The sequence below is a fragment of the Balaenoptera ricei genome, chromosome 3, assembly GCF_028023285.1.
Source record: "Balaenoptera ricei isolate mBalRic1 chromosome 3, mBalRic1.hap2, whole genome shotgun sequence".
Taxonomy (NCBI): domain Eukaryota; kingdom Metazoa; phylum Chordata; class Mammalia; order Artiodactyla; family Balaenopteridae; genus Balaenoptera; species Balaenoptera ricei.
The window spans coordinates 180,964,131-180,976,482 of record NC_082641.1 but is presented as its reverse complement, the minus strand read 5'-3'; the positions used below and the strand labels follow the sequence as shown (position 1 = coordinate 180,976,482).

Below are 12,352 nucleotides of genomic sequence, written 5' to 3'. Positions count from 1 at the left end.
CTACAGATCCTACAGACATGAAAGAGATAATAAAAGGGGTTCAGTTTCTGGTTAGGATACTGTTGCGGCAGACCATAACTTTAGATGGTTAAAAATAAAACTAGAAAAAGAACAGATTCACTACAGAAATCATATATAGATACAGCCACAATGGAAAACAGCATGACGGTTCTGCAAACAATTCAAAATAGAATTCCCATATGATTCAGCAGTCCCACTTCTGGATATATATCCAAAGGAAATGAAATCAGGTATCTTGAAGAGATATATGCACCCCCCATGTTCACGGCAGCATTATTCACAATAGCCAAGACATGGAAACAACCTAAGTGTCCCCTGATGGATGAATAGACAAAGAAAATATGATATATACATTTTTTTCTGGTATATTATAACCACAATATCATTCAGTTCAGGATCGTTCCTAATCTGCATACAGTATAAATACACATATATCTATTTATATACATATATATGTATAGAAACATATATCACAAATCAAAACTACAATGAGGAATCACCTCACACCAGTCAGAATGGCCATCATTAAAAAGTCTACAAATAATAAATGCTGGAGAGGGTGTGGAGAAAAGGGAACCCTCCTACACTGTTGGTGGGAATGTAATTTGATACAGCCACTACGGAGAACAGTATGGAGGTTCCTCAGAAAACTAAAAATAGAACTACCATATGATCCAGCAATCCCACTACTGGGCATATATCCAGACAAAACTCTAATTCGAAAAGATACACGCACCCCAGTGTTCATAGCAGGACTATTTACAATAGCCAAGACACGGAAGCAACCTAAATGTCCATCGACAGAGGAATGGATAAAGAAGATGTGGTACATATATACATGGAATACTACTCAGCCATAAAAAAGAATGAAATAATGCCATTTGCCGCAACATGGATGGACCTAGAGATTATCATACTAAGTAAAGTAAGTCAAAGACAAATACCATATGATATCACTTTTATGTGGAATATAAAAAATAATACAAATTAACATATTTACAAAACAGAAACAGACTCACAGACACAGAAAACAAAGTTAAAAGTTACCAAAGAGGATGGGAGGAAGGGATAAATTAGGAGTTCGGGATTAACAGAAACACACTACTATACATATAATAAACAACAAGAACCTACTGTATAGCCCTGAGAACTATATTCAATATCTTGTAACAAACTATAATGGAAAACAATCTGAAAAAGAATACACACACACATATATATATACATATATATATATAAAATTTGATCACTTTGCTATATACCCGAAATTAACACAACATTGTAAATCAACTATACTTTAAAAAAACAAACAAACAAACAAAAACACCCATCAGAGTCAAATAACTTCAAAATATAAAAAGCAGGGCTTCCCTGGCAGCGAAGTGGTTAAGAATCCGCCTGCCAATGCAGGGGACACTGGTTCGAGCCCTGGTCCGAGAAGATCCCACATGACGCGGAGCAACTGAGCCCGTGAGCCACAACTACTGAGCCCACACACAACTACTGAAACCTGTGCACCTAGAGCCCGTGCTCCGCAACAAGAGAAGCCACTGCAACGAGAAGCCCGTGCACCGCAACAGAGTAGCCCCCGCTCGCCGCAAGTAGAGAAAGCCCGCGCAGAGCAACAAAGACCCAACAAAGCCAAAAATAAATTTAAAAAAAAAAGCAGCCAGACAAAAGACACATTCCTTTGAAGGGGTTAACAGTGCCAGCTCACCTCTCGTCAGGAACAACAGAACAGCATCTCTAAAATGCTGAGGCAAGAAAGTCAATCCCAAACCACCTGCCAACGCAGAATCCCATTCCCACTGAAAATACGTTCTGCTAATGTAGGCGAAATAAAGATATTTTTAGGCCACTAAAAGCTGGGAGAATTTGTTGCCAGTAAACCCGCACCACAAGACATATTAAAGGGAGCTCTTCAGGCCGAAAGGAAAGGATCTCAGATGGAACCTCTGGTGGGTCAGCAGATGAAACAAAGAGCAGTGGGAAGCGTGACCACGTGGGTGAACATACAAAACTCTTTTTAAGAATGTATTTGAGGGGCTTCCCTGGTAGCGCAGTGGTTAAGAATCCACCTGCCAATGCAGGGGACACGGGTTCGAGCCCCGGTCCGGGAAGATCCCACGTGCCGCGGAGCAACTTAGCCCGTGCGCCACAACTACTGAGCCTGCACTCTAGGGCTCGCGAGCCACAACTAGAGAGAGCCCGCGCACAGCAACGAAGACCCAATGCAGCCGAAAATAAAATAAATAAAATAAATTAATTTATTTTAAAAATGTATTTGAAAGACTTGACCGTATACAACGACAGGGAATTGCGGGCTTATATGTCAGAAGTAAAAAAAATGGCAAAAATAGCACAAGTGGGGGTAAGTGGGAATAGGCCAACATCACACAGGTGCCCCTCTCTTCTGCGTTCATTCCGTTTATAACGAAAACCGCCACGTGAGCTGACCCCTCTGGCTCTGTCACCGCCAGAGGGCTGGCCTGGCCTCCTCTCCGCCTGCTCTCCCAGCTGCGCCATTTCCACCTCCCCACAACACAGAGGTGGCCTCTACCCATCCATCCCGGGCCGGGCAGCACTGGCCTTCCGAGGCCTCGGTGCTGGAGGGATACCCTGGCAGCACGTGGAAGCCTCAGCTCAGGCTCGTTCCACCAGCTTCTGAAAAGGCTGAGCTGCCGAGTTCTCGGGCCTCGGTGCGTGATTCTACCTCTCTGCCTGCAGGCCCCAATCACGGCCGTCCCCTTGCACGTCCTCGCAAGGTCGTCCCACATCCTTGTGAGGATGTGCCTTGTGGGTGACTGTCTCCCACAGTCATGGTGGAGATTCCGGGCTCTACCTGGAAAGTCCCCTTCAGCAGCAGCTTTATTTTTTATTTTTTGGCTGCGCTGCGTGGCTGGCAGGATCTCGGTTCCCCGACCAGGGACTGAGCTCCGGCCACAGCAGTGAAAGTGCGGAGTCCTAACCACTAGACCACCAGGGAACTCCCAGCAACAGCTTTAAATACCCGCTCTGATCTCCTTCAGACTCTGAGACCGACACTCACTCGGCCACCATCTCCTGCGTCAGCAACTGCGTCAACTCTTCACCGTCTTGTTCTGCTTCCCAGGCCTTTTCTCAGATCTTCCCTGGAGCCTCGGGCACCTTACAGTTTATCCTTCGTTTCTAAAATCATTTGTTCTTTCATTTCCTTCCAGAATTGGATCAGCCATTTCCAAGTCTGGTTTTTGTCTGTGTCCGTCCCTCGTTCTTGAATTTCTGATCCAAGATGGTTTCGTATCTTCCGACGCCGTTGGGACAGTCTTGCCCTTCTCCGACCTCATGCTCTCTCCTGGGGAGGCTGGGGTTCCTGGCTGGGGCACGGGACATGTTCAGGTTGTGCTCTGAACCTCTGCCTTTTGGCTTCTGCCCACCTGGCTGGCTGCCCCCTGCTGATGCTCCCACACGGCCCGGCAGAGAGGCAGGGGTGGGCGGGAGGCCAGGCTCCCACGGGGGAGTTGGTGGTGTTACTTACTTTGGAAGTGCGGGCAGGACGCTGCACACAGCAGGCATTCCTCCCAGTGGTTCTGTGTTGTTTGGGACAGACGGTGGGCTACCATCGTTTTCAACTACCTGGAATCCTTGTGAAACTGTTTCAAGAACTGCTGCTGTTGTGCTTTCTTAGCTGATGCTGCCGTAACAGAACAACACAGGCTGAAACCACAGATGGTATTCCTCACTCTCCTGGAGGCTGGAGTCCGAGATCGGTGTGGCTGGTTCCTGGTGAGGGCCCGCGTCCCGGCCTGCAGACGGCCACCTTCCCGCTGCATCCTCACCCGGCACAGAGAGCTCTGGTCTCTCTTCCTCTCCTTACAAGGACCCTAGTCCCATCATGAAGGCCCCATGCCTCCTAACACTGCCCCCACTGAGGGTCTGGCAGCACCATTTGAATGCTGGGGGACACAAACAATCAGTCCGTAGCCACCAAGGTCATTTTTCCTCAGCCGCATCCACAGTGACTGTGACGCCGTCACAGGGCTTCCCACTTTGTGCTGCTGGGTTCACTCAAGACCTAACCATTCACATATAGCTGGTACCTTTTCGCTCCTGGAAGGGAAGGCTTAGGGTTAGGGTTTCAGATGGACTTGTGCAGACAAAGGCAAGGAGCCTGTCCTTTAGCTCCCGTGTCTGCTGTTCTCACTGTGATTTACTTCAATGGCTCTTTTTTCCACCAGCGCCAAGTAGACCAAACCTGGTTCTTTTTTTTTTTTTTCTTGGCTGCGTTGGGTCTTCATTGCGGTGTGCAGGCTTCTCACTGCGGTGGCTCCTCTTGTTGCAGGGCACAGGTTCCAGACGCACAGGCTCAGTAGTTGTGGCACGCGGGCTTAGTTGCTCCGTAGCATGTGGGATCTTCCTGGGCCAGGGCTCGAACCTGTGTCCCCCTGCATTGGCAGGCGGATTCTTAACCACTGCGCCACCAGGGAAGTCCCAAACTCGGTTCTCACATTCACTTCAGTTCTGTTACCTTGTTTCCGACCGTTCATTTCTCCTGAGCAAGGGGGCTGCCACTCCCTGGCTCCTTCCCCAAGTTGTCCTGCCTCCTAGCCTGTCCCTTCCCAGGGACTTGGCTATCTGAGCTGCTGCTTGCCTCAGCCAAGCCCCTTGGAAAGACTGGACACCACGCTTGGAATTGGTTTCATTTTCCTTTATTTTTTTAAAAAAGCCCCTAAGTTCTATGGCTTCCAGGAAGCATCAGAGAAACGGAATTGCCATTTCTGTACACTTTTTGTAAAGCAAGACCTAGACGCACACGCGGGGCGCCCCCAGTTGCCCTGCCCTCAGCACGCGGGCCCCAGGGGACCACGGGGGCCGCATTGACGGGCTGCCCGCTCCGCACGCACCTGCGGGGCTCGGATGGGCTTTAAGGCGCTTGTCTCCACGGCTCGGCCGGCAGCGCAGAGCGACACAAGGAGCCTGCGGGCACGCGCCGCCCACGGGCCACGCGGTAGCCACCCCGAGTTCCAGGCCGGCGGCTCCACGAGCAGGTGCGCAGGACCCCCGCGGGCCGCGCCCGCCGGCCTAGGCTTTGGTGCAGCATTTTGGTTGGGGGCCGCTCCCATCCCGCCTTCCCCTTTGGTCTGGGAGGCCCAGGGCGGGCTCACCCCTGGCAGCAACGCCCCGCAGCGCCCCCTCGAGAAAACGGCCTTTGGATCGAGGGAGACAAGCTGCACTTTATGACACTAACGGGTGAGCGGCGGGCTGGACGGAGGCGGCCACGCTACTCACTCAGCAGACGCGCAGGGGCACAAGGCAGGGCGGCCGCTGTGGTTTTCTCTCTTCCTTGTTTTAAATAGTTAATGCTCTCGGAGGGGAGGACTAGACACAGGTGTAGAAATCTCGGCCAAAGTCTTACGTGAAGGAAGTGACCCCACGCGGGGGCCGGCAGCTCTGCCGGGCCTGCAGTCTGCGTCCGGCGGTGGCCACGCGGCCGTGGACAAGCGGGCCCCGAGGGGCTGCAGCGGGAGGCTTCAGAGGCCACTGCCCCGGGGTCACTTGTGTCGCTGCAGAGATTTTCTCTTCCTCCTCTTGAAGAAACAGCAGCACCTGGAAGGGGCGGGCACAGGCTAGGAGGCGGCGCAGGCTGCGAAAGGGGGTGCAGGCTGGAGGAGAAGGGGATGGGGGAAACAGGCACGAGGGGGGGCCCAGGGGGGGCCCAGGGAGTCCCAGCCCCCCGCGACCGCGGGAGCCGTACTTGGCGTCGTCGGCCACCTCCACCTCCGCGGGGGCCGTGATGGGGGCGCTGGAGTGGCCAGCGGTGGGGTCATCGGCGTTCAGCTCCCCGTTCGTGGAGTTCAGTGCCTGCGGGCAAGAGGGGCAGGGGAGTCCTGTAGGCCCTGCTTGGCCCCCCCCACGCTGCTGGGGTCCTCGGCCGGCCCCTCACCTGGTTTTTGCTGTATAGCAGGGCTTTTTCCCGAACCTGAGGCTGCGAGGGCAGGTCGGTGTGGACCGTGCCGATGGGCGTGGGCTGCAAGGGGGCAGGATGCGGCTGAGGCCCGGCAGCTACCCCCCGCCCCCTCGTCACGTGCCAGCCACCCCCGCCCCCGAGCACAGGGGCTTCAGGGTCCTTGCCAGCTGCCCCCACGCGTCAGGGGCCCCTCCAGCGCCAGCCCTCCCCCGCCACGTACCAGGGGCTTCCCGGCCCAGTCGTACTCGTAGTCGAACACGAAGCCGCTGCGGTCAAAGAGGTCGGTGAAGAGCTTGCGCAGGTAGTCGTAGTCTGGCTTCTCAAAGAAGTCCAGGCGCCGCACGTAGCGAAGGTACGTGGCCATCTCCTCTGCGGACAGCGACAGGGCTGGGGGGCGTGGAGGAGCGGGGGCGGGCGGCACTGGGCAGGGGGTCTGCGGGGAGCGCGGGGGCCGGGGGGCAGACCCTCACCTGGGAAGCTCTCACAGAGCACCTCGATGGGCGTGGCCCGCTTGGTGTCCCCGATCTTCTGGTAGCGCTCCTTGAGCGTGTCGGCCTGCAGGGAGAGCGCGGTCGGCACCGAGGCGCCGCCTGCGGGAGGCCCCCAGCCCCGCCCCGGCCCCGGCGCGCCCACCTTGAGCCCCTGCCAGGGCAGGCTGCCGCGCAGGAAGTACATGAACATGTGGCCCAGCGCCTCCAGGTCATCACGGCGGCTCTGCTCTGCGGGGGGGACGGCAGGTCAGCGCGGCCCTCGCGCCCCCCCGCCCACCCCGCGCGCCGCTCACCCTTGCCCAGGTGCGTGTTGATGCTCATGTAGCGCGCCGTGCCCGTCAGGCTCTTGTGCTCGCGGTACGGGATGTGCTTCTTGGTCTCGGGGTCGATGTACTCCTTGGCCAGGCCGAAGTCGATGATGTGGATGGAGTGCTGCCGCTTGGTGCCCGGCCGCCCCACCAGGAAGTTCTCGGGCTTCACGTCGCGGTAGATGAGGCTCTTGGTGTGCACGTACTCCATGCGCGTGATCTGCGGGCGGCGGGCGGGCCTCAGCGGGCTCCCTCCGCCCTGCCCACCTTCCCTCTGCCGCCCCACAGCGCCCGGCCCCCTCGCCCTCCCACGGCCCGCACCAGCTGGATGGCGATCATGAGCACCGTCTTGAGCGTGAACGTGCGGTCGCACAAGTCGAACAGGTCCTCCAGGCTGGGTCCGAGCAGCTCCAGCACCATGGCATTGTACTTCCCGCACGGGCCGAAGTAGTAGACCTGAGGGACGCCCTCTGCGGGCGGAGGACACACAGACTCACGCGACGCCCGGGCGGGCTCCCCCCGCGCTCCCACACCCGGCCCCGGGGTACCTGCGGCGCTGAGCTGCTTGTAGAAGCGGTACTCCAGGTGCAGCTGTGGCGCCCGGGACTTGATGGGCTCCTGGGAGGAACGAGGGGACGCATGGATGTCACTCAGGGTGCGGTCCTGCCCTCCTCCCGGCCCGTGGGGACAGCCTCTGCTGGGGGCCGGCAAGGGGCCGGCCCGGCCCGGGCTGGGGACTGGGGGCAGGGGGCAGGGCCCGGACTCACCAATTTGATAGCTACGTATTCATTTGTATAGAGATTCTTTCCTGTGGGAGGAGAGGCACGTCAGGTCGGCAGGACCCCCAGCACACAGGAGACCGCTCACGACCCACCCCTCCAAGGGGCACCTCCTGTTCCACGGCAGCCCTCCTTGAGCGTGGCCCATCCCTCCCGGACCTGGAAGGGAAAAGGATGGGCCCATCCCTCCCGGGCTCGCAAGGTACTCCCACCAGCCGTGGGAACCCCCATCTGCCCCCGCACCCTCATCTCCTGGGCCCCCTCCCTGCCGTCCTGCCCTCTCCTCCAGCACCGCCCCCCAGGCCAACCCTGCCTCCGCCCACTCGGGGCTGCTCCCAAGTCCTCTGCGGGATCCTTCCCGCCAGCACGCCAACGCGCTCCAACTTCTCCCATCTAAAAAAGTGAAAACACAACAAAGAGTCCTGGTGACCCCAAGGCCTTTCTTCAGCTCCAGCCGCAGGGAACCTGGAGGAGACATCACACCCCTCCCACACACCCTCCCCACCGTCCCCAGACGCTCTGTGAGGCCCCCCCGCCGCCTGACCTGCGCTCACCGCTCCGGCCTCTAGGGACCCCCCCCATTCCTTAACGCCAGGAACTCCGGCCTTGAGCTGTACACGTCCAATGGACAAGCCCCGCCCCCTCGCTGTGAAGCAGGGGCCCCGGCCAGGAACCCATCAGGAGGGAGTGTAACCTGCGTCCTCAGCTTAGACAGACATGCCTGGGGCAGGACGTCTCCCGCGGCCCATCGCTGGCCCACCTGGACCTCCAGGTGCCCACGGAGAACAAGCCACGGCGCTCAACCTCACGAAACTGCAAAACACAAGCTCCAGAACCCAGCGGAGCTCAGCTTTTCACCTGCTACAGTTCCTACCACTGGCTGAGCCCCAGAGAGTGTGGCCCCAGCCCCTGGGCGCCGTCTGCACGCACAGTGAGCGCTGCGTACACCGCTCCACCCTCTCCGCCCCTCCCACCTTTCCAGGTCCTCAGCCCCGACTCAGCCCCACGGTGCGCTGCCCCTCCAGGCGACCTCACGCCCGAAGCGCCGTGCTGCTGCATCTTATTTCTGAGAGGATCCAGTGTGGGGAGAGGCCTCAGCCTCCTCTCCATCCCACTGCAGTGGGACGATCTGGGAGACAGCTGCACCAGGCCGTTCCGCCCCACCCACGGGTGGCCAAGACACCGGTGTGTACGACCCCACGAGCCGAGGTCGGGGGCCCGCAGGCCTGTCAGTCAGTCCCCCGGGTCCCTGCCCATCCCGGGTGTCTCATCACTGTGGTGCCTGGCCTAGAGTCTTCAGCTCAGCCTCAGCTCCTCCAGGGCCTTGGTTTCCATCCCAGTCTATAGAGTCAGCTGGTCCCCAGACACCTGCAGGGGTGGCCCCGAGTCTGCAGAAAACCATCCCGTCCACGTCTCCAGAGTTAACTTCTCTCAGCGATGTTCTTAGTGCTCAGTGTAGAGAGAGTGTGCAGCCTTTGTTAGATTTATTCTGGAGGCACCTGATGGGTTTTGGTGCTCTTACACGATCGGGACTATTCTTAAATTTTTATCTTCCAATCGTTGCTCCAACAGAGAAATACAGTTGATCTGTGTTGGTATATGCAGCAGCCTTACTAAACTCATTCCTTTCTAATTGTTTACTGAAAGACTACTCTGGCCTCCGCACGTGGACAATCAAGCCTTCCGAGACAGGTCACAGCTGTGTTTCTTCCTCTCCCAGCTTTCTTCCTCTGCTCCGTTCACTGCCACCGTGCGGAGGGGGTGCCCACAGGGGCCCCTCCTGCAGATTCCACTCCCTCAGTTACTACGAGTAAAAGGCACCCAGCGGCAGAGAAAGAAAGCGCCCATCTAGTCCTCGTTCTCATTTTCATTAAATAACAGGCATGCCTCTTGTGCGTCCCCTCAACATTTTATTATGAAGTTTCACACATTCAGAAAAGCGGGAAGGGCTGTGTGCAGGGAGCCCCACGCCCCGGCTGCCTGGGTCACACGGTTCGCGGTCGCTCTGTTCTGCTGCACGGCCGCGCAGCTCTCACCTGTTCTTCTCATTTTCAGACGCATCTGGAAGTTGCAGACCTCAGTACCCTGCCCCCTAAACACTGCAGCCTGCAGATCAACTTCGATTTGTACTTAGTGCTTGGCTTTCCCTTGGGAGGAGGCATTTACCTGGGAAACGCACAGCATCTGATGAGCTCTGGCAAATGCGTGCTCCTGTGCCACCCCGATCCCGTGAGGACAGAGCGCGTCACCGCCACCTCACCTCCCGAGAGGCGGAACCACCGCACATGCTCCCTGCTCCTTGGGGTTCCCTGCACACGCATGACGCGGCTCGCTCTGGCTTCCTGCCCGGGCACGTCCGTCGCAGCACGGACACACCTGGCCCGTCTCCAGTGTCCGTTACTGAACGCTGCGCACGGGCCTTCCCGCGAGGGTCGGGTCACTTCTCGGGCAGGTTTGCTGGCTTGTGCTGCACACGGAGCAGAAGTCCTGTCCGGGGCCAACAAGGCGAGGCGCCCTCCACGCCCCCCAGCCGCTTATCCGTCTGCTTCTGGGAGGTGTCTGTTCAGATCTCTTGCCCAGTTTTAATCGCAGCACCTGTTTTTTTATTACTGACCAAGCTGTTGTCTTCTCCTGCGTCCTGGGTACCAGCACTTTGTCCAATGGTGCTCAGCAAATAGCACCTCCCAGTCTGTGGCTCGCCTACTCACGCTTTTTTTTTTTTTAATTTAATTTTACTTATTTTTGACTGCTTTGGGTCTTCGTTGCTGTGTGCGGGCCTTCTCTAGTTGCAGTGAGCGGGGGCTACTCTTCGTTGCAGTGCCCAGGCTTCTCACTGCAGTGGCTTCTCTTGTTGCGGAGCTCGGGTTCTAGACACGCGGGCTTCAGTAGTTGTGGCATGCAGGCTCAGTAGTTGTGGCGCACGGGCTTAGTTTCTCCGTGGCATGTGGGATCTTCCCGGACCAGGGCTTGAACCCGTGTCCCCTGCATTGGCAGGCGGATTCTTAACCACTGTGCCACCAGGGAAGTCCCCCTACTCGTGCTCTTAACAACATTTTTGGATATTTAAACTTTGATGATGTCTAACTGATCCTTTCTGGTAATTGGTCATCTTATTCTGTGTCTTGGTCAAGAAACCTCCTGTTTTGACTGTGCACGTGGGGAAGCCAAAGTCCCGGAGTCCAGCTGAGTTTAAGGTGAGCGTGTGTGTGCGCACGTGCACGCGGGCGTCTGAAGTCTGGATTTACAGTTTCCCAGGGACCTCGGTGCTCCAGGCTCTGAGCCTCACCAACAGCCAGCTCAGCAGCAGGTGTGAAAAGTGGGAGAGTCTGCAAGGCCTGACAGAGAACGCCTCCGGGGGGCCAGGAGCAGAAGGCAGATGCCGGGGCTGCACAGGGCAGGAAGACGCTGGAGCCTCCACCATCCAGAGCACGGAGGCCGCCCTGAACTCCCCGGACATTTGGCTGAGAACCCGGAAAGCCCACACACTGGGAGGGGGCAACTCCAGCCCTTGAGTAATGCCTGCTCACCACCCACCCTATCAAAGCTGAAAAACAGTCCCTGATGGGGTCAAGATGAGTCACCAGGATGAAGCATGATCCAGACCTCATGTGTGGCACCCACATTGTCCAACACACAATAAAACATCACTAGACATGTGAAAAAAGGAACAGCACTGCAAGAAGGAAAAACAGCATCAAAGGCACCACAGACACTGCATTTAAAACAGCTACTGCAAAAGGGAACGCTCCTGCACTGTTGGTGGGAATGTAAATTGGTGCAGCCACTGTGGAAGACAGTATGGAGGTTCCTCAGAAAACTAAAAAGAGAATTACCATATGATCCAGCAATCCCACTCCTGGGCACATATCCAGACAAATCTCTAATCCAAAAAGATACATGAACCCGTGTTCATTAGCAGCATTATTTACAACAGTCAAGACATGGAAACAACCTAAATGTCCATCAACAGAGGAATGGAGAAAAAAGATGTGGTGTACACACACACACACACACACACACACACACACACACACACACAAACACACACACACACACTGGAATACTACTCAGCCATAAAAAGAATGAAATAATACCATTTGTGGCAACATGGATTGACCTAGAGATTATCATATTAAGTGAAGCAAGTCAGAAAGAGAAAGACAAACACCATATGATAGCACCTATATGTGGAGTCTATCTATGAAACAGAATCACAGACATACAGGACAGACTGGTGGTTGCCAAGGAGGAGGGGTTGGGGGAGGGATGGAGTGGGAGATTGGGGTTAGCAGATGTTAGCTAAGACGTCAGCAGATACAACAAGGTCCTACTGTATCGCACAGAGAACTACATTCAGTATCCTATGATAAACCAATATGAAAAAGAATATTTAAAAAAGAATATATGTATAACTGAATCACTCTGCTGTACAGCAGAAATTAATACAACATTGTAAATCAACTATACCTCAATTTAAAAAAAGCTGGGACTTCCCTGGTGGTCCAGTGGTTAAGAATCTGCCTTCCAATGCAGGGGATGCGGGTTCGATCCCTGGTCAGGGAACTAAGATCCCACACGCCGCGAGGCAACTAATCCCACACGCCTTAACTAGACAGCCCATGCGCCACAACTACAGAGCCCATGCGCTCTGGAGCCTGCATGCCACAACTAGAGAGAAGCCTGTGCACTGCAACAAAGATCCCGCGCACCACAACTAAGACCCAATGCAGCCAAAAATAAATAAGTAAAATAAATAAATATATTTTTTTTAAAAGCTATTCCAAGTATGTTCGAGGATTTTAAGGA

The 12,352-nt window shown here is 55.6% G+C and overlaps 1 protein-coding gene across 4 annotated transcripts in view; it reads right to left on the bottom strand.

The window, feature by feature from the left end:
- Positions 1-4,693: 4,693 nt before the first annotated feature.
- The window catches only part of CSNK1G2 (casein kinase 1 gamma 2), a 28,528-nt gene continuing 20,869 nt past the window's right edge, over positions 4,694-12,352 (bottom strand). The window contains exons 2-12 of one of the 4 annotated variants that reach the window (XM_059918882.1): positions 7,855-7,939; positions 7,535-7,575; positions 7,316-7,385; positions 7,089-7,237; positions 6,753-6,987; positions 6,602-6,687; positions 6,439-6,523; positions 6,189-6,337; positions 5,945-6,028; positions 5,756-5,862; positions 4,694-5,607 (exon numbers count right to left, since the gene is read on the bottom strand). In XM_059918882.1, the coding sequence (XP_059774865.1) occupies positions 5,553-5,607; positions 5,756-5,862; positions 5,945-6,028; positions 6,189-6,337; positions 6,439-6,523; positions 6,602-6,687; positions 6,753-6,987; positions 7,089-7,237; positions 7,316-7,385; positions 7,535-7,575; positions 7,855-7,939 (1,146 nt within the window). In that variant the 3' untranslated portion in view covers positions 4,694-5,552. Of the gene's footprint in view, positions 5,608-5,755; positions 5,863-5,944; positions 6,029-6,188; positions 6,338-6,438; positions 6,524-6,601; positions 6,688-6,752; positions 6,988-7,088; positions 7,386-7,534; positions 7,576-7,854; positions 7,940-12,352 lie in introns of all 4 variants that reach the window. The other 3 variants (XM_059918880.1, XM_059918879.1, XM_059918881.1) reach the window with 3 other exon arrangements.